Source organism: Oncorhynchus nerka, linkage group LG5 (genome assembly GCF_034236695.1).
Source record: "Oncorhynchus nerka isolate Pitt River linkage group LG5, Oner_Uvic_2.0, whole genome shotgun sequence".
NCBI lineage: Eukaryota > Metazoa > Chordata > Actinopteri > Salmoniformes > Salmonidae > Oncorhynchus > Oncorhynchus nerka.
The window spans coordinates 60,177,779-60,198,072 of record NC_088400.1 but is presented as its reverse complement, the minus strand read 5'-3'; the positions used below and the strand labels follow the sequence as shown (position 1 = coordinate 60,198,072).

Sequence of the window (20,294 nt, the reverse complement as noted above, 5' to 3'; positions counted from 1 at the left end):
GCATGGTAGAGCGGAAATGCCGCTTCCTAATTATTCTTCTTCTTATTATTTGGGATTGTTTTGGCGGCTCGCATCCGATTTAAAGTTCATGCACTGCCACCTATTGTACCGGAGTATGAGGCTATTCACGGCGTACCTACATACAATTATTTGTGATACAGTATTATACAGTCGGGGAAAAGGAACAATTATCCGACCAGCTATTAGCCCTTAATAAAATGATAAAGAAACACCACCCTATTCCACTATTTACCCTATCTAATCCTACTCAACACCCCCTGCAACCTTGCAAACCCAAGTATTTCTCTGCGGCTGCCATCCCCTTCCTCATTGGACAAAATCGATGCCTTTCTTCTTAGGTGTTTTTTTTTCTGCGGTTGGCATCTGAAGTCATGGTCCATGCTATTTGGAAGACCAAAACTCCATCCCACCAAAACAGGCTGACATTTCAGGCAGTCTTTTACACTAAAATGACATTATCATAATTTTCACAATTTCACAGTATTATTCCAACCTCATACTGTGGAAATATATATAAAAGTGTGTGGGGGGGGGGGGTGTTTTGTCTGCACTGGGCATTAAAAAATAATCATGTATTTGCTTGTCCTGCCACATATACATTAGGCCTACTATGACTTGACTAACGCCTCAATCACACCGACAGCATCATTGCATTTTGGTTACACCAGAAGTACATTCAATTCCAAGTAACGCTGTGTTTGCCTTGCAGAGGCATTTGCAGCGCGTTGTGTGTGGTGCAGATGTTGGATTTATCAAACGTGTGTGTCAAACTGTATGCATAGACGGCTTAACAGAAATGGTAGCAGAAGGTGAGGGTTGTACTTTTGTTGCACACATATCCAAATGATGACACTATTGGTGGGATCAAGGCATAATAGTTACAGGTGCTGGCTGAAAAGCACATTGGCCAGAGAGTCGGAAAGGAATGGTCCCTTACAGATTGTGGTCTTTCAAAATGTCCCCACAGCCCCCGCCCCCCCCTTACCCTTTAAGGCTTTTCGATCTGTGTGTTTTAACTTGATTTAACTCTGAGATTGTAGTCAGATGATACCTCAAGTGCCTCTTTTATCCACACACAGAAACCTTTGTCAACGCCTTGGTGATACACTCCCTCTTACTATGCTCACATGAGAAGCATCACGCTAGGAAAGAAGGGCCTCCTGTTCATTTGAAACGAATAGATTGTTTTATATCCAAATGAATAAGACGTAATTCGGAGTGAAACATTTTCCATGTTCAAAATGGCATTATTTTTTTTTGTAGATAGAGAAAGCTACTAGGCCTAGGGTGTAGAAAAATGAGGCAGTGCACAAGTGAATCTTTTATTTTACTGGAGTTCTTCTACACGATATTAGTGGAGCAAATGAAATAGCAAGTGAAGACACACCATGACCCTCAGATATGTAAAACATTTTAATGGGTCAGAGAAGCTGAAAAAAATATTGAGTGGATTTTTATGTTTTATGGTCGGGGAAATAAAATGCAGTCTGATACATAAATGTTGAAGGACACCATTTAGTCCAGAGAGGGTCATATTAAAACACAATGAAAGGCTGTAAAAAATGATGAAACATTACACACCTGCCTGATCGACTTAAAAGCTCTTTAATAAGATACTTGCCTACTTATTTGATGTCTTTTCAGTATAGTTTTATGCCCTCTGTATTTGTTTAAAAAAAACAACATGTCAAAATAATTTAGAAATAAGGAGTATTAAATGCAGTGCAAGTTCAGTGCTGTATGTCAATCCTCTCTCTCCACACTGCAACCTAGAACTGCATCATCAATATCACATTAAAGAGTACATGTCTTCCCAATGACCTCTCAAAATGTCTATAGCAATTTATATATTCATATAGTGTATCATATGTACTGTATGTACATTATATACATGGACAATAAATTGTACACAAGAAGTAGGGTGTCTATAATAACATCAGTTCTTATTACAAAGGCCGGGTCTTGTATGGCTTTGTATAATGTACATAACACTAAAAGACGTTGCTGTCGGCTGGACGTCCTACTACTTGCTAAGCAGCGTTTTGAGGGAGCGGGTGAGTGCGTTGGCGATGGCTGACATGGTGCTGGAGTGGCGGACCAGGGCATTGACGCTGTGGTCGCTGGGCGCTCCGATGGACGCTGCCTCGGCTGCGCGCAGCAGGCAGATGTAGTTCATGACCAGCTCGTCCACCTTGGCCACCACCTCCCTCTGCTGTTGGGCAGCTGATGCCCTCAGGCCCCTCACCAGGCACATGCAGGCCTCAGACAGGCAGCACAGCACCTGGAAACTGCAGGTGATGGCCAGCAGCATCTCCTCTGGGCTGCCGTGGGCCTGGGCCATCCTGCGACATGCCCGCCCCAGCTCTTTAGACTCGATGGACAGCAGCTGCTTGTATTGGGACAGGTCGGCTGTGATCTGTGGCACCTGGCCGCTGCGGTCCCCCCTGCCTACGCTTGAGCGCACTAGGGCGATGAGCTCGCTGGCGTCTCGGCGTACATCCGAGAAGCCAACGGGGAAGATGTACATGCGGTCTTTGAGCGTGTTAATGCGCGACAGCCGGTCGCTGAAGCTCATGTTGGTTAGCACCTCGCTGTAAAGCTGGTCGCCTGCTGCGTCCGTGGCCAGGCCGTAGATAGACGCTGCTTCCTCCATTTCCCTGCCATGGCAGCGCCTGGAACTCTCGCCCATCTCACCCCCCTCTACCTCATCCTCCTCTGCCTGGCTCTTCCTCTTGAAGAAGCAGTAGCTGAAGGGACCGTTGCACCTCCAGGGGCTGCTCGAGTCCATCTTCTGCGAGCCCTTCATGTGCTTGGCGTCCTTCTGCAGGGGAAACATCACTGAGGCCCTCCGGCTGTCTCTGCCCCCAGCCGACCAGCACGTGGACGCTACTGAGCCCTGCGAGTAGCTCTTCGACAGCCTCTTCCTCGTGGGTCTCCTCTGTAGTTTGGGGTCAACTGGTCCTTGCTGGCACTTGGTTCTGCCTTTGTCGAAGAGCACCTCCACACTCCCGGAGCCCGCCGTTACATTACTGGTGCTCCGTCTGAGCTCCCTGCCCCGTTGCAGGCTATTGATGCTGGGCTCCCTGCCCAGGTGGAGGCTGTTGGTGCTGGGCTCCCTGTCCCGCTGCAGGCTGTTGGTGCTGAGCTCTCTGCCCAGGTGGAGGCTGTTTATGCTGGGCTCCCTGCCCAGGTGGAGGCTGTTGATGCTGGGCTCCCTGTCCCGCTGCAGGCTGTTGGTGCTGGGTTCTCTGCCCAAGTGGAGGCTGTTCATACTGGAGTCCCTGCCCCTCTGGAGGCTGTTCATATTGGGCTCGCACTGGTGGTGGAGGCTGGCTGTGACTGACTGGATGTGGTTTTGTCTGTATGTGACGGTGGACTGCTTTGGCACAGTGGAGTTGTGGGTGTTCATGTTGGCTGGTAGGGGAGGTGGAGGAGGTGGTGGAGGAGGAGGGGGCGGAGCCGTGGCACAGGCTCTGGCCTGCTTAGTGAAAGCTGATGGGTGATCTCCTGCTTCCGCTCCCAGTGACGTCCCCAGCTGCTCTGTGCGAGCTACACTAGGGGCAGTAGAAAAACAGAGATAATCATTAGGAGTCTGTCGGATGGCATGCTTTGTCCTGCAGTCAGATCTGAGCCAGTCCTCTGGGCCACAGATGCTGGCACCGCTTTGGGACATCACACTCCGCGCCCTGGAGGGGGGCCTGTGGACCATGCCCCCACCCCCACCCCCTCCATGGATGTTGTCCCTCAGGGACAGGAACCGCTCGACCTCAGGGTCGATGGCGCCCCTCTCTAACTCACTCTCGAGGCCCGAAAAGGAGCTCCTCCTCTCTGTGCCACTGGGCCTTACTTCAACACTGTCAGCGGGTCTCTGAGCATGCAAGTCAGGATTGCTCTTCAACTTAGCGGGCAGGGTGGCGGAGTGATAGGGCCGGGGGCCTTTGTCACCCCGTGAGGTGACTGCATTGGGGTTCACTAGACTCGGGCTGAGGAAGGGTGACGAGGACGAGGGGGGCATGCAGGGATAGCGGTGAATGGTGTTCCCTTTACTCCTAACCATCTCTATCAGTTGGGGATTACTGGTAATATATCTCCTAGTGTCCTTCCTGACTCCCCCTCCCAGGCCTGCACTATGCAACCTGCCTCCCTGGTGCATCTGGCTCACTGTCAGGTAGTTAATGAGCTGCCTATAGGACTCGTTCCCCTCCTTGAGGTTAGCACCCCTTACACAGGCTGTCTTGGCATGCAGATCATTTTGAAGGTTACTCCTTTTAGCGATACTACCTGTGGTTTCTTTCATCTTGGCCGACCGGAGGGAACCCTCTCTGCTGGTGTCTGACCCAGGAGGGTGTATGTTGGGCAGCATCTTCCGCAGGAGTGTGGGGTCTGCTTGGGGGTGGAGGTCCCTGCCCACAGGGATCTGGCCCGGGGTGCCATGGGGAGCCTTGTCCTCATAGGTGAAAACCCTGAGGGACGTGGAAGATTCGGAGAGCGGGTGGTGGTTGCCGTCGGGGGCACAGAGGGGCGAATCCGTTGGGGTGCCACAGGCGCTGCTCCCCGTGCTGCAGCCCGCGTCCAGTGATGAGCACTGGGAGCCCTGCAGGGAGTTGTGAGCCTCGCTCTGAAGGGACGAGATCCGTTTGGCTCGGTGGTACTCACACAGCCGGGCAACCCCTTGCCTCACTTGCTGCCGCTGCTCCCCTGGGGCATCTCCCTGTCCACCGGGGGGGTCCCGGGTCTTCTTGGTAGGGGAGGAGGGGAAGGGACCTGCCGCTCCCCCCAGGTACTCTTCCTGCTGGCCGCCCATAGCCCCAGTGTCCCCCCCTGCAGCCTCCCCCGGTTCCTCCTCAGGCTCTGTCCGTTCAGGGTGTGGGGGAGGGGGGCGCGGCAGCCTGCGGTGACTCCTTGGCAGGCTGTTCACCGCCAGGTTCTCCGCCATGATGGAGATGGAATTCTCTGGTAGAGGAAGAGGCGGCCTTCTCTGCAGCCTCTCGCAGAACGAGGTACGCTCCACATCCAGCTGGCTCCCCCTGTGGCCGTCTCTGGTACTGAACGTGTTGAACTTCCCGTTGGTGTCGGCCAACTTTTTTAGCCGTTTCCCTCCAACAACCACGGAGTTGGGTCGCTTGCTGAAGCCGGAGGAGAGGTTAGTCAGAGAATCAGTGGTTTCTGGATCCAGCTCTATGTCATCTGGATGGAGGGTCTGTTTAGGGGGCGCGGTGGACGACGGCGGCCCGACGTCTCGATGGTGGGAGGGGCTGTGGGCTTTCTTTTGGGTGGCCACTCTGGGCGAGATGGGGAAGTCTGTCTTTTCCTCCGTCAGAGGCTGGTAGCCCTCGGAGGTGGCGATAAGGAGGCGCCTGTGGTTCTCGTGGATGAGTTTGTGGGCGGCGGCCTGCTCCATAGTCTCGGTCATCTCTGAGGAGTTGGTCTCATTGCCTGAGTCAGAGGAAGACTCAGGACTGAAAGCTCGAGACATTTGCACACCTATGTGAGCCAGGGAGAAAAAATATAGAATTTGAGCTTCTTTCAACAATTCTATTATATCACTTTTAACAAAGTTCAACATATAGTTTGAAGAAATCCTAATTTGGGCCAGGTCTGATCACAAAGCACAACAGTGAACACTGAAAAACCAAAACTAGAGCAAGGCCATGACACTGTGTGCACAACAGCTGTAAACTATAAGTGGTGTTGGTAGTAGTAAAGACCTGGGTTACTGTTGGGCTGTGGTCGCTGTGGGCGTGGTGGGTGTGGCCTCTCCTCGGACACGGTCAGGGCTTCCAGTGCCTGCAGGGTTGTTACCATGGCATCCTCCAGCCTCCTTTCCCTGCCGCTCCCCTCACCATGCGACCCCGTGGGGACAGCGTCGATCAGCGACACGGGCATGTCATTGTTGCCGGCAGTGGCCAAAGGGCGACTCTCGGGACTCTCCTCATCAGAACTGTCTCTGAACCCCGGGGGCGGGGCGGCAATGGCGAGATTTAGCGAATGGAGGACACCGTCGGTATCATCATCGTCATCATCGCCCCCCTCGGGGGGAGGAAGTGAGGTCAGGTCGATGATGTCATCGCTGGAGCCCGAGAGGGTGAGGATCGTGGCTTTGCTCGCCGCCGTCGTGCCGCCCCCTCCACCCTCCCCCCCTCCCATCCCGGTAGAATCTTCCTCACAGCTGGCGTCGTCCTCATCCTCGGCGTCGTCCGTGGTGTCTGCATAACAAAGGTCCCTTAGCAGCGGTTCCTCCACCAGCTCCTCGCCGATGTTGCTGTAGACCACATGCGGCATGCCGTCGGCGAATTGGAAGGGCACGGGTACTTGGGTCCTAAAGTCCCCCGGGTTGTTGACGTTGTTGTGCAAGTAGGCTATGGGCCTGTGCTCGGGCACCTCGGGACTCTCATCCATCAGGCGCTCGTAGCCAAAGTTCTGGGGGTTAACAGTGTTCAAAGGGGGGTTTCCGAAGATGAAGGAGACCTTGGCGCTCCGGGGGGAGTCTTGGGGTTTGTTTCTGGCAGGGGGGAGAGGTGGGGGCTGGGGACTCCTCCGCCCCTCCGACGGCCTCTCGTTCTGCTGCAGGGTTAGGGTATGGTGTTGGGGCTCGGGGATGTAGGGAGAGATGTTGTTCTCTCTCCCTCCATTGTTAGAGAAGTCCATGTCACTGCTGTAACGCTCGTCCTGGCCGGCAGCATTGGGGTCCTCACAGTTGTCTAACGAAGTGCTGTACGGCCACTCCAGAAGATTGTCCTGATCTGTTGTTTAATAGAGGAACTCAATTCAACAATTTGACAAAATACTGGAAATAATAGACATGTATACAGAAGCACACACACACACACACACACACACACACACACACACACACACACACACACACACACACACACACACACACACACACACACACACAGTACTAGGTTGACCAACCCATTTCTTCAGCGATGCTGTTGCAGTGGGCCATGTTGAAGATAGATCTCCTAGAGTCCACTAGGAGTCGATAGTACCCTGCTGTCAGACACGCCAGGTTCATAGCATCACTAGACTCCATTATCAATGTGATGGGCTACAGATCAAACATAAAGAAATAACATTACAGAACACAAGGATATGGTCTTGCAAGAATAGTATTTATGTACAAACGGGTTTTTCTACTTATTAGCCTGTTAATATTGACCAGGGCACGATGCCTTATGGGTATCTGTAGATTTTTAGTGAAAGGGGATACCTTGTCAGTTGCGCAACTGAATGCATTTAATCGAAATGTTTCTTCCACATTTGAACCAACTCCTCTGAATCAGAGAGGTTCGGGGGGCTGCCCTAATCGGCGTCATCGGTGCCCAGTTGTTGTTGGGGGTTAACTGCCTTGCTCAAGGGCAGAACGGCAGATTTGACCACCTTGCCGGTTCGGGATTCGAACGAGCGACCTTTCGGTTACTGGTCCAATGCTATTAATTGCTAGTCTACCTGCCGCCCAAGCCTCAAGCCACCCACTTAACAGTGCCAACTCGACATGTCAGGCCCCACTCCTTACCCTGACATCCATGACGTGTAGCTCCACGCGGACGTTGATATCATCCTCTGTGAGGATCTCGATGCGGTTCACGTGGCTGAAGTCTGCCAACAGGGCCATCAGGTTGGTCTTGGCGTTGATCACGTGACTGATGCCGTACCTGGGCCCCACTAGCAAGGTCACCTCTGTCTGCTTCTCCCCTTGCTGTGAGTGTGTGTGTTGGGGGTGAGGGTGTGTGTGTGTGTTGGGGTTGAAGAGGGGTGTGTATGTGTGTGTGTGTGTGTGTGTGTGTGTGTGTGTGTGTGTGTGTGTGTGTGTTGAGTTGAATAGGGGTGTGTATGTGTATTTGTGTGAGTGAGTGAGTGTATAAAAGAGAGAAGGCAGGATATGGATTTGGAACAATATCTATGTGGATACAGATTGGTTTTCTATTTGACCAATGGCTGAAATAGGGACAGATACAACTAGTGGTCTTACCAAAAGTATGGATTTGAACACTCTCCCTCCATACAACCTCAGCTCACTGAGATACTTCAAGTAGTGCACTTTAGCCTGCAATGCAGTCAACTGCAGGAAAAAAAGACAGAGGAAAACATCTCAAGGTTAACAAAAATACACTAACGGTTTATGGCTTTGACCGTATCTCAGTCTCAAATACACAAATGACATCATAACTGATGATGAAGCAAAAAAAAGAAAGCAAACAGACAGCTACACTCCTCTAGAGGGCAGCTCTGCTAAGCACACGAGAGAGAGTGAGAGAGAGACAGACAGACAGAGAGAGAGAGAGAGAGAGAGAGAGAGAGAGAGAGGGAGACAGGGAGACAGAGACAGAGAGAGAGAGAGATAGAGAGAGAGAGAGAGAAAGAGAGAGAGAGGGAGAGAGAGAGAGAGAGGGAGAGAGAGAGAGAGAGAAAGAGAGAGAGAGGGAGAGAGAGAGAGAGAGAGACAGAGAGAGAGAGAGAGAGAGAGAGAGGGAGAGAGAGAGAGAGAGAGACAGAGAGAGAGAGAGAGAGAGACAGAGAGAGAGAGAGAGAGAGAGAGAGAGAGAGAGAGAGAGAGAGAGAGAGAGAGAGAGGAGAGAGAGAGAGAGAGAGAGAGAGAGACAGAGAGAGAGAGAGAGAGAGAGAGAGAGAGAGAGAGAGAGAGAGCGAGACAGAGAGAGAGAGAGAGAGAGAGAGAGAGAGAGAGAGAGAGAGAGAGAGAGAGAGAGAGAGAGAGAGAGAGAGAGAGAGAGACAGAGAGAGAGAGAGAGAGAGAGAGAGAGAGAGGGAGAGAGAGAGAGAGAGAGAGAGAGAGAGAGGGAGAGAGAGAGAGAGCTGTGACGATGGAATCCGTACTGTACCTTTTTTCCCGGAGGCACTAGGTTCTGATTGGTTTTGAGGATGTGCGTCAGTGCTTTCTTGATGTTCTTCTCCTTCATGCTGGTCATCACTGCTGGTGGGATGAAAAGTGCCAGACCCCACTCCTTCCTGGAAATTAAGAAGGCATTTGATATTCAAGGGCGTGGAAATAATGCAAATTAGTGTTCACCTTTTTATCAATGATTATTATGCACCTGTACAAAGACTCCTTTTGAGCTCCGTCGCCCATGTTTCAGTGGAAAACAACCACAACAGTAAGGAGCTGGACTTACTGGATGTATTTGAGTGAGACCTTCTGCAGCTGTCTGGTCGTCATAGTGAGGACGTACATCTGCAGAGCGGCCAATCGTAGCGCGGCGTCGTACTTCAGCTCCGAGCCAAAGCGCTCCAGAACCACATCGTTACAGCTCTACGGAAGACCAGGAGGGACAGTTAGAACCCGTGGACGACTCAAAGCCATTCAAAATAGACACATTTTGTTCTATTTACAAGTAGAGGAAGGCCAAGCTAGAAACCGACATTGTTGTCATTAACATAGAAGCAATATTGCTTTCAATCCCAAGAGAACAGCAAATATTCTGAAGTTCTGAATGAGCCTAAAACCTTGGACAACCAACCAATTTTGGATGGGAACCTTGAACTTGATATGCATTGATCAAAAGGCCCTTATTGACATGCTTTGGTCTCAATGCTTGTTCGACAAGTTTACCCGAGAACACAGGAATGCGGTCTTGTGTTATGCTCCACTATGATTGGGCCAGGTCTCCTGTGGTGCTCTCACCTGAACGTAGAGGTATTCAAATGCCACGGCATCCCGTCTGAGCAGATCCACCGGGTCCTTGGGGACGAAGCTGATTCTGAAGAAACATTTCATCTTATCGGACCCCGGCCTCTGTGTCACCTGAAACGAAAAAGAGGACGAGAGAATGTGAGAAAAGTAGGGGGGGAAAGTGTGAAAGAGAAAATGTTCAAGTGTTTTACTGCGCCGTAAATGTGTACTGATGTGACACATCGAAACGGAAAACATCAAATGCAAGGTCCCTCAAGGTGCTAGGCATGATGTCAAACTTCATCAAATGGTCAGGTAAATTCATTCCTAAGGACATAATGGGATGGTAAGGTCTGTGCTAAGGACAGGGTGAGTCATTGTTGCAAATACAAGTCAGGCAAATTTACATCCATTGGACAGGTTCTTGGCCTCTGTCAAGGGACAGGAATTCATTAAGACACGCAGAGGGAGATATATTGTACGTGCTACACTGGTCAGTAGTTTGCCCTCGTTCCCTATTTCCTTCACAGGTACACTCTTAGAAAAAAAGGGTTCCAAAAGGGTGCTTCGTCTGGCCCCATAGGAAAACCCTTTTTGGTTCCAGGTAGAACCTTTTTGGGGTCCATGTAGGAGCCAAAGGGTACTACATGGAACCCAAAAGGGTTCTACCTGGGACCAAAAAGGGTTCTTCAAAGGGTTATCCTATGGGGACAGCCAAAGAATCCTTTTTAGGTTCTAGATAGCACCTTTTTTCCCCCAAAGAATGTACCGTCTTGAGCATTGAGTTTACAGATTTCAGCCCCTTACCAAAACCATAACAAAACCTATTACATAACTCTTTTCATCCTTGAAAATAATCCGAATTTGTTATTCATGGGTTATTTCCATTATTGATTATCATCACAGGGCTGTCTATGCGGGATGAGGGTGATGCATATTAGAATATCCTCACTATGATCGCAGTACACTTTCATTAAAACATTGAAAGCAGAGGCGCCCTGCTGTGCCAGACTTGATAAATCACGCTGTGTTCTTGAGTCGCTCTATGAATACTGAGCAGGAAGTGTTTGTGTACGTCCCAAATGGCACCCTATTCCCTAGGTCACCACTTTTGACCAGCGCTCTATGGGATGCTCTATGGGCCCTGGTCAAAAGTATAACGGGAATAGGGTGCCATTCGGGATGTGTACGTTGTGTGATTGTGGTGTAGTGCTGGAATAGAATTGCCTCTTATCTATAGGATACTAAGTGAAGAGGCCGAGGTGGGAGTGCTTTAAGGAAGCAGAATGGGATCACTAGGGTGACTCTGGGCTAGCAACATATGAATGACTTTCATTCTCTCATGGGATGTTGATAACCTGGACCTGTAGCTAGAGAGCTCCATACTGAGACCTATCCTCCTGATATGGCCAAGGGGTGTGTCTAAGTTCAGTTACATTTATGATTCTCTTTCTTCCACTCTTTTTCAAATTATTAAAGGACTTTATAAATTGATTGATTGATCTCTGTCATGAATTGCCCAGGTATACTTTACATAAGAGGTCGCTTGACCTCAATGGGACTTCCCTGGATAAGTAAAGGTCAAACCAATGACTTCGCGTTAGCATGCCCACAGTCATTCCTACCCGAGTTAGCATCTCCTGCTCATGCAAGAGTAGCAGCTTGCTGCCCGATCCCTCCGTCCGCTGCTCCAGCATCAGGGAGAAGTGCTCAATGCACTTGATGGACAGCTTCTCTTGTAGGGTCATGATAACATCCTATCACACCATAAACAAAGGTCAATTTCAATGTCATAATACCAAATGATAAAACAAATAAACAAGACTATCTTTTATTTGTATCCTCGTTTTCTGCCACCGTGTAGCTGAGATGGATAGAATGCAATTGCATTTCAAGTCAAGGTTGAGTCCCCACGCCATATTCTATTAATTTCCTCCCATTTCGCCACAGTAATTATGGAAACAGGGCCACTCTAAACCCCCCGCTCCCCAAAGTGTCACGCACACCTTGATGGATGTGCTGCAGTCGAACCGGAACGACTTGGTCTGCCCGTTCTCCAGGTACACCTTCAGAACCTTCTGCATGAAGAGGAGGGAGTTGTCCTTCACTGTGTTCTGGGTGGAAAGGAGACACAGAAGAATGATACACAAGGCCTACAGTAGCCTACATGAAGAGGACAGAGTTGTCCTTCACTGTGTTCTGGGTGGAAAGGAGACACAGGAGAATGATACACAAGGCCTACAGTAGCCTACATGAAGAGGACAGAGTTGTCCTTCACTGTGTTCTGGGTGGAAAGGAGACACAGAAGAATGATACACAAGGCCTACAGTAGCCTACATGAAGAGGACAGAGTTGTCCTTCGCTGTGTTCTGGGTGGAAAGGAGACACAGAAGAATGATACACAAGGCCTACAGTAGCCTACATGAAGAGGACAGAGTTGTCCTTCACTGTGTTCTGGGTGGAAAGGAGACACAGAAGAATGATACACAAGGCCTACAGTAGCCTACATGAAGAGGACAGAGTTGTCCTTCGCTGTGTTCTGGGTGGAAGCAGGACATAAAAGACCTCCAGTACAAATGAATGACCTTATATTTCTTGCTAGCATTGTTGACCTGTCTGGATGTACTCAGATAAACAAGTGTATACCAACACAAAAACTATTCAGACCCTTTGACTTCTTCCACATGTTGTTACAGACTTATTCTAAAATTTATTGAATTGTTTTTTTCACCCTCATCCAGCTACACACAATACCCCATAATGACAAAGCAAAACCTTTTATTTATTTTTTAAATGTTAGCAAATTAATGTTATTTTTTAAATGTTAGCAAAAGTATTCAGACTCTTTACTCAGTACTTTGTTGAAGCACCTTTGGGAGCTATTACAGCCTCAAGTCTTCTTGGGTATGATGCTACAAGCTTGGCACACCTGTATTGGGGGAGTTTCTCCCATTCTTCTCTGCAGAACCTCTCAAGCTCTGTCAGGTTGGATGGGGAGCGTCGCTGGACAGCTATTTTCAGTTCTCTCCAGAAATGTTAGATCGGGCTCAATTCCGGGCTCTGGCTGGGCCACTCAAGGATATTCCGAGACTTGTCCTGAAGCCACTCCTGCATTGTCTTAGCTGTGTTCTTAGAGTTGTTGTTCTGTTGGAAGGTGAACCTTAGCCCCAGTCTGAGGTCCTGAGCGCTCTGGAGCTTGTTTTCATCAAGGATCTCTCTGTACTTTGCCCCATTCATCTTTCCCTTGATCCTGACTAGTTTCCTAGTCCCTGCCGCTGAAAAAAATCCCCACAGCATGATGCTAACCAGCATACTTGTCACGTATTCTCCCTCTCCGTTCTCTAGGTCATCAGGCTGCTGGTTATCCCGCATTGTCACCATCGTCTCGTGCACCTGCACCTCATGACACTCACCTGGACTCCATCACCTCCTTGATTATCTCCCCTATATCTGTCACTCCCCTTGGTTCTTTCCTCAGATGTTATTGACTCTGTTTTCATGTCGGTGAGATGTTTGTGTTACGTGTTCATTGTTTCTTTTATTTATTAAAACACTCACTCCCTGAACTTGCTTCCCAACTCTCAGCGAACTCGTTACAATACTTCACCGCAGGGATGGTGCCAGATTTCCTCTAGACATGACGCTTTGCATTCAGGCCAAAGAATTCAATCTTGGTTTCATCAGACCAGAGAATCTTGTTTCTCATGGTCTGAGACTCTTTAGGTGCCTTTTGGCAAACTCCAACTAGGCTGTCATGTGCCTTTTACTGAGGAGTGGCTTCCGTCTGGCCACTCTACCATAAAGACCTGATTGGTGGAGGGCTGCAGACATAGTTGTCCTTCTGGAAGGTTCCCCCATCTCCACAGAGGAAATCTGAAGCTCTGTCAGTGACCATCGGGTTTTTGGTCACCTCCCTGGCCCTTCTCCCCCGATTGCTCAGTTTGGCTGGGCAGCCAGCTCTAGGAAGAGCGCTGGTAGTTCCAAACTTCTTCCATTTATGAATGATGGAGGCCACTGTGTTCTTGGGGACCTTCAATGCTGCAGAAATGTTTTGGTACCCTTCCCCAGATCTGTTCCTCGACATAATCCTGTCTCAGAGCTGTATGGACAATTCCTTCGACCTCGTGGCTTTTTGCTCAGACAGGCACTGTCAACTATGGGACCTTATATAGGTGTGTGCCTTTCCAAATCAGGTCCAGTCAATTGAATTTACCACAGGTGGACTTCAATCAAGTTGCAGAACCATCTCAAGGATGATCAATGGAACCAGGATGCACCTGGGCTCAATTTCGAGTCTCATAGCAAAGGGTCTGAATACTTATGTAAATAAGGTATGTCTGTTTTTTATGTTTAATAAATGTGCAAAACAATTCTAAAAACATATTTTCGCATTGTATGGAGTATTGGGTTTAGATTGATGAGGAAAATGTTTTCTTTAATCCATTTTCCAATTAGGCTGTAACGTAACAAAATGTGGAATAAGTCAAGAGGTCTGAATACCAATATCCATACTAGCACACCATTTAGAATGCATCCCCAATACATTGTTTCATTTGAAGTGATATGCTGGTGTGGATATTAGAACAGAGTCTTACTTGTACAAAAAAAAAAAAAAGTAGATATAATTCATGTGAACCAAATATACACAAATCACTTTTGACAGTTCAATTGGTGGTCAAAGGTCAAATGGATAAATTCAAAGGTCAACCATGTGACAGGAGGAGAACTTACCGGAACCTGACCGTTAATGATGACCTCTTCTGCAAAGCGCACTTTGACCGGATTGGACTTGAGCTTGGCTTTTTTGGCTGCACTGATGAACGCTGATTTGGGCGACTGAGAACAGAGAGATTTAGCATGGAGGTCAGGATGAAACCAATCCCCGTGTCGGGTGTGCAGCAATGTTACATCCTGTTATTATAACCAACAGTTCTAAAAAATAAAGATACTCACAGGGTACGGCTGGACAACAGTCAACATAATGGTCTCCTTACAGTTTCTGGAGGGAGAAAAGCACATCTAATTGACTGATAGTTACACTGAATGACTTCAATTTAATGTCAACGTAAACAGGAAGCCAATGATTTCCAATCCAATGTAATGAACTAAGGGACACGCAGGCGCACAGAGGCACAGACGCGCGCACAAGCACACACACACACACACACGCACGCACACACACACATACACACACATACACACACACACACACACACACAAACACACACACACACACACCATATTCTGGTATCTGGGGGTGTGAGATGTTATTAAAAATATTCACATCTCCACAAACAAACAGGCAAGAACACAGCCTCACTTCAGACTCTGACATTTATCCATTTCATAAGAAATGCTACATAATTGTAAATATAATCATATAATGTAAATACAATTACCCAAGCCTTTGGCAGATTTGTTCAGTAATAATTGGATAGGAATACGTGAGAGATGCCCAATCAAGTAATGCAGTCACTAAAATGCAACGTTCACTTTTCAGAGTTGAACACATAAACGAACGAAAGCCTTTTGAGAAAGTCTGGTCATCCCTCAGAAATACAACGACTGGCATCCGTGTTTACGCTCTACACAAGAAACATTTCCGAGAGTCTAATCACAAAATAAAAACTGGATGTGTCGTGGAAATTACAGCCATCAACTCACTAAATATTTTGTAACGTCTTGACTTTGTTAAGGTGACAGAAATAGTTGGTCATGAAATTCTTTTCTCAAAGCAAAAAGTACCTGAAAAGTCTGGTGCCTGAAGGGCCACGGGAGATGATAGCTGTTGGCACAACTGGACATAGTTACCCATGCTGAATACCCTAGATAAACAGAGACAATAAGTCAGACAGGGTTACCTGACGAGGTCGATGACTCGTTCCCTGGGCGCTGAGCTGACTGCCTCGTCGTTGATCATGATGATCTCATCTCCTGGGATCAGCTTTCCCTCCGAGGGACCTCCTGCAAACATACACACACACACACGCACAAAACGCACACATGCACATGAATGCACAGACACACAAACGCACACAGATTGTCAGAGATCTGTACATACATTTGTCGTTAAACAATGCCGATACACTGAGACGTTTGGACTCCATGTTCACGTTTTCTTGGGTTCAAATCTGCTTTCAAACATCAGCGCTGCCCGCTAACACCAAAGAAAACTCATTACTTTTTTCTCAAAAGCTCCTGTTCCATCAATTCCCAGGTGTGACACACAGTCTCGGTGTCCCAATCTCTCCTGTGGAGATTATGAGCTTCTCAGCCGGCGCTGGCAATTGAATCTCTCTCCTTGTGTTGTAGAGGCACAAGACAGATGAAGATGGGCCGTTGTTCCCGATGCCTGCACCGATCCTGAAAGCGCTAATTCTTTTCCACATGCCACAGGAAAGCCTGTTTCCCATGATAGTGGAGCGCTGAATAAACGGATTGACGGATGACACTGGCTGAGGAGAGGAGACGTGGGGAGAGAGAGCGTAGGGGGCTTCAGAAACTCTCCAAACATCTGAATAGAATAGAGAGGAGCTGAGAGAGAGTCCCTCGGCCTCACCTAGTCATAGAATGCCAACTGTTTTGTGGTCTCGGTCTGTAGTCACACTAAGCATCGGATGAGCAACTCTCATAACGTCGACTGATAATGTTTGATGTGTCATATTCTTTCAGTAGATTATTGGGATGAAATTAAATCCACATGAAATACCTAAATGATCGACTGTCCAACATCCTTCAATGTAACCCATCAGCGATTGGTGTTTCTCAACGACTAATAATCACTATATTTAACTCAAATTGTAATAGGGGAACAAAAAATAATTTGATTGTTGTCACTGCTTGTCCAATTGCATTGTGCCATTGTAATTAACAGTGAAAAGCCCCCACTACAGCACCCGGTTTCAGTGAGCTCATATACAGCAGAGTGGAGATTCAGTTCAAGAGGTAATTGTTATGTCAAGAATTCATAATTGCTTAGAGGCTGCTATAGGCAAGATACAATCCATGGCCGTGGCTGCCTCATGCATTTATTTAGTCAGGCAGATAGGCGACGTCACACCAGGGCCGAAAGTCTCATTAAAATTAACACGACCCTCATATTCCTTAATAATACTCGACCATGACACTAGTGGTTATTGAATTGTATTGTTGATCAAACAGTGATTATTGATATACCCCTAGGCTGATAGAGATGTGACAAGCTTGGGGCCGAGAACCACCGCTAACAAGTGCTAAGCGCGGAAAGCCCTATGGCATCAATGTCATACTGCAAACGTGTGACAACGAGTGAACTGCTCTTATTAACCAAAATACAGACAAGGAAGTGTTACTGACCCTTGAAAGGTCGGTGGGAAAGACAGAATTAACCCAAGTATGTAAAGGTATCCGTGACACATACACCACAATGTTATTTGATTTCACGAAAATGTCTTTGAACACTTTGTGCCAATATCATGTTCAGTAGATTTCTGAACTTCATGTAGGGACATGTCTGGACATAATCCCATGAAACAGTTTACGGCCCTGTTCTGACATGAGTGTCATGTATATTGATGTAGTTTTAAATTCCAGCTCTTCAGGTGAGTTCGGTCAGTGATTATCATGGGAGATGTAGGCGGAGGGATATACCAGGAGGGGTCATGGGAGACGTAGGTGGAGGGATATACCAGGAGGGGTCATGGGAGACGTAGGCGGAGGGATATACCAGGAGGGGTCATGGGAGACGTAGGCGGAGGGATATACCAGGAGGGGTCATGGAGAACGTAGGCGGAGGGATATACCAGGAGGGGTCATGGGAGACGTAGGCGGAGGGATATACCAGGAGGGGTCATGGGAGACGTAGGCGGAGGGATATACCAGGAGGGGTCATGGGAGACGTAGGCGGAGGGATATACCAGGAGGGGTCATGGGAGACGTAGGTGGAGGGATATACCAGGAGGGGTCATGGGAGACGTAGGCAGTTGGTGCATACCAGGCGTGACGGAGCGGACCACCACCGGTTTTTCGCTCCCGGCCACGAAGCCGAACCCCAGGACGGGGTCCCGTCTCATCTCCACCAGCCGGGGGGCAGGGGGCACCTGCTGCACCCCATCCAGACGGTGCACCTCCTCCAGGGAGCTGCTCTGGGACACGTGGCTGAGAGGAAACAGGAACAGGCAACGCATCATCAGAGACAGACTCAAAAGAGCAGCCTCTCAGTCCTAACTGATCCAACAGGAGACTAAGGACATAGGACTGTCTTGACTAGAACAGTGTTTTCCCTACTATTGGGTAGGCCTCACACCGAACTCTTTTGTTCCCTGCCTAAAAAAAAATGGCTCCAGTCCCACAATTGACAGAAACCAGCGAGAGAGCAGTGGGATCAGTTTGGAATTGGGCCCCAGAATGATTCTGTTATTATCTCCAGTAATTATAATTTTTTATTTGACCTTTATTTAAACAGGTAAGTCAATTAAGAACACACTCTTATTTACAATTACGACCTGATTCATAAAACCAATCAGCAGTCTGGCACCCTGTATCAGGGTGGGGTCAACATTCTACAAATAGACACTTCCCACGTAGATAACTCACACATCTAATTTACACTGTGCTAAATAACACTCCTAAACCAACTGACACACACACACACACATCCTACATTTGTGCTTCTGATGTACCCACTGCACCATACCCACAGTCCACATCCTCCATGTTCATTGGTTTCTGCCCTCTCTTTACGTATTCCAAATGGTTCTGACCAGGTAATCCATACATGGGTATACCAAGGGCACAGTAAACACTGGAATGTCTCATACTCCCTGGATATCGAAGGATAATATCAATAGTGTGGACTGTCTGGGATTGAGGATTCAGAGGGTTCTGTGTATTATCATTATCCCAAGTGCACAGAGAGGGTGATGTATTTGAAATCCACTCAGTCCTTTATGCCCAATAGGGAGACCCGTCTATTATACTCTGGCCAATCAGAGAAATATATTCCCACAAAGCCAGATATATTGCTCTGAGACCAGCCATATATTATCCTCCTAATACCTGTCTCACATCTCAGATGGTGCAGCTCGCACACACACGTAGGCAGGCAAGCACGTACATTCCCCTTTGCCATGAAGGAGAACAGCAACATTTACTAAACCTGTAACGGTACGTTATGCTAGGTTAGGTTAGGAGAACAATCTCTTCTGTTTACCTGTCCTCATCCATTTATTTCTCGCGCCTAGAAATCCAATTGTCACGCTCCCTTATCTGCACTACGGTGTCATCTCTGTGAACGCCACCCCATCCTCACTTGGGATCAAAGAAGCCTCCGTGCTAGTGACACGTCTAGAGATAGGAGACAGCACCCTTTCCTTGTTCAGAACTCCTGCGTCACTCAGGGGAGAAAAGGTGTGTTTTATGCGTCCACAGAAGTAGCAAAGGAAATCAGTATTCCGAAAGAATTCAAGACACTGAGGCAGTCTACGTCAGACAGGGATAAAGGGATGGAGGTGGGGTGGGGGGGGAATCAGTATTCCATTGGCATACTGTTGATACAGGACACGGGAGAACTTGACGTGTCTGGAATTTCCAGACAAAATTGGAACGACTGACCTTTAAAAACACCACACTAGTGCTCATAATACTTAGGAACCTCCATTACAGCGTACGCGCTCACTAGCACCTGTCACAACTGACGTTTTGAGTAATCACACTTTGTCACACCCTGTGAAGCATGTTGGGGGGAAATTTGATTAGAGGATCATTTAAAGTATATGTCAGGACTATTAATCAAACAATGTATGTGATCACACTCACTAATTATATTGTGAGGCACACTCACTGCGCAACAATGAGAATGTTTGAGAATGTTTGCGCATTATAGGTGGACTTGAATTCGGGGGTGGGGGGCTGGACACTGTTGTTGTACACCCCCCTGGGGAAGGATGGTACTTACTTGCTGAAGTAGTCTCGGCCGTCCCTGGAAGAGCCCATATCCCAGCCATATGGGGTTCCCGGCAGGGTGCCCCAGGATCCAGAGGGGGGAGGCCAGCCCGATGATTTGGTCTTGTGGCTGAAGCAAAGCAAAATGAGGTATAAGGATGATCGTATGGATGTCTTATTCATTTGTGATGTTGCTATGAGCAGCACCTTTCTCGCTGCCTACCCACTACTGGACTATGGGACATTCTTTTTTCATGGTCCTTCGAGTTGGATATCTACATAATTGGCTGCTACGGTCATTACATAGCCACTGTAGCCAAGTCCTGCCACGAAATTGTGTCAAGAGTGTGAAGGCATGAGACGGTTAGAGAACCCCGAGACGACCGTCAGACGGCTCACTGTAAATGAAACGAATGACGCAGAATCGAGACGTCAAAGCACAACAGGCTTCAAACTAATGCTAGAGATCCGTGAAATTGGTTTTGTATCAACAGCACTAAAATTGGCACCCTCGCTTGGACAAGCTTTTGCATAGAGTGTGCCTAGAGTCAAAACGTATCATTGCCACATTTAACCCTCCACAGGGCCAAATCATACAGAACATACAATAGACACCATCTGTTGATTTTTGTTTCACATGCAAAAGATTTGCCTCGAGAATAACACTCTCCAGTTGACTTTGAAACCGTGAGGTAGAAATAAAACATTGACGTGACAG

At 48.1% G+C, this 20,294-nt stretch overlaps 1 protein-coding gene across 1 annotated transcript; it reads right to left on the bottom strand.

Annotated features, from left to right (window-relative positions):
• Positions 1-1,359: 1,359 nt before the first annotated feature.
• Positions 1,360-19,714, bottom strand: LOC115129744 (FERM and PDZ domain-containing protein 4-like). Its single transcript, XM_029660416.2, has 15 exons — positions 19,590-19,714; positions 17,628-17,791; positions 15,517-15,619; positions 14,609-14,654; positions 14,387-14,491; positions 11,662-11,769; positions 11,281-11,412; positions 9,668-9,787; positions 9,159-9,295; positions 8,868-8,994; positions 8,000-8,089; positions 7,544-7,726; positions 6,940-7,075; positions 5,730-6,764; positions 1,360-5,505 (listed from the first exon to the last, which is right to left on the bottom strand). The coding sequence occupies exons 1-15, from the start codon at positions 19,625-19,627 to the stop codon at positions 2,045-2,047; spliced, it is 5,985 nt and encodes a 1,994-aa protein (XP_029516276.1). The 5' UTR covers positions 19,628-19,714; the 3' UTR covers positions 1,360-2,044.
• Positions 19,715-20,294: the final 580 nt, after the last annotated feature.

Bases quoted from the DNA above. Each gene is read 5' to 3' on its own strand.
- LOC115129744 (XM_029660416.2), bottom strand. From the start codon at position 19,627: ATGGGCTCTTCCAGGGACGGCCGAGACTACTTCAGCAA. The intron at 15,620-17,627 runs GTATGCACCAAC...GTATGTTTGCAG, and splicing joins GGTCCGCTCCGTCACGCCTG to GAGGTCCCTCGGAGGGAAAG. The intron at 7,076-7,543 runs GTAAGGAGTGGG...TTTGATCTGTAG, and splicing joins TACACGTCATGGATGTCAGG to CCCATCACATTGATAATGGA.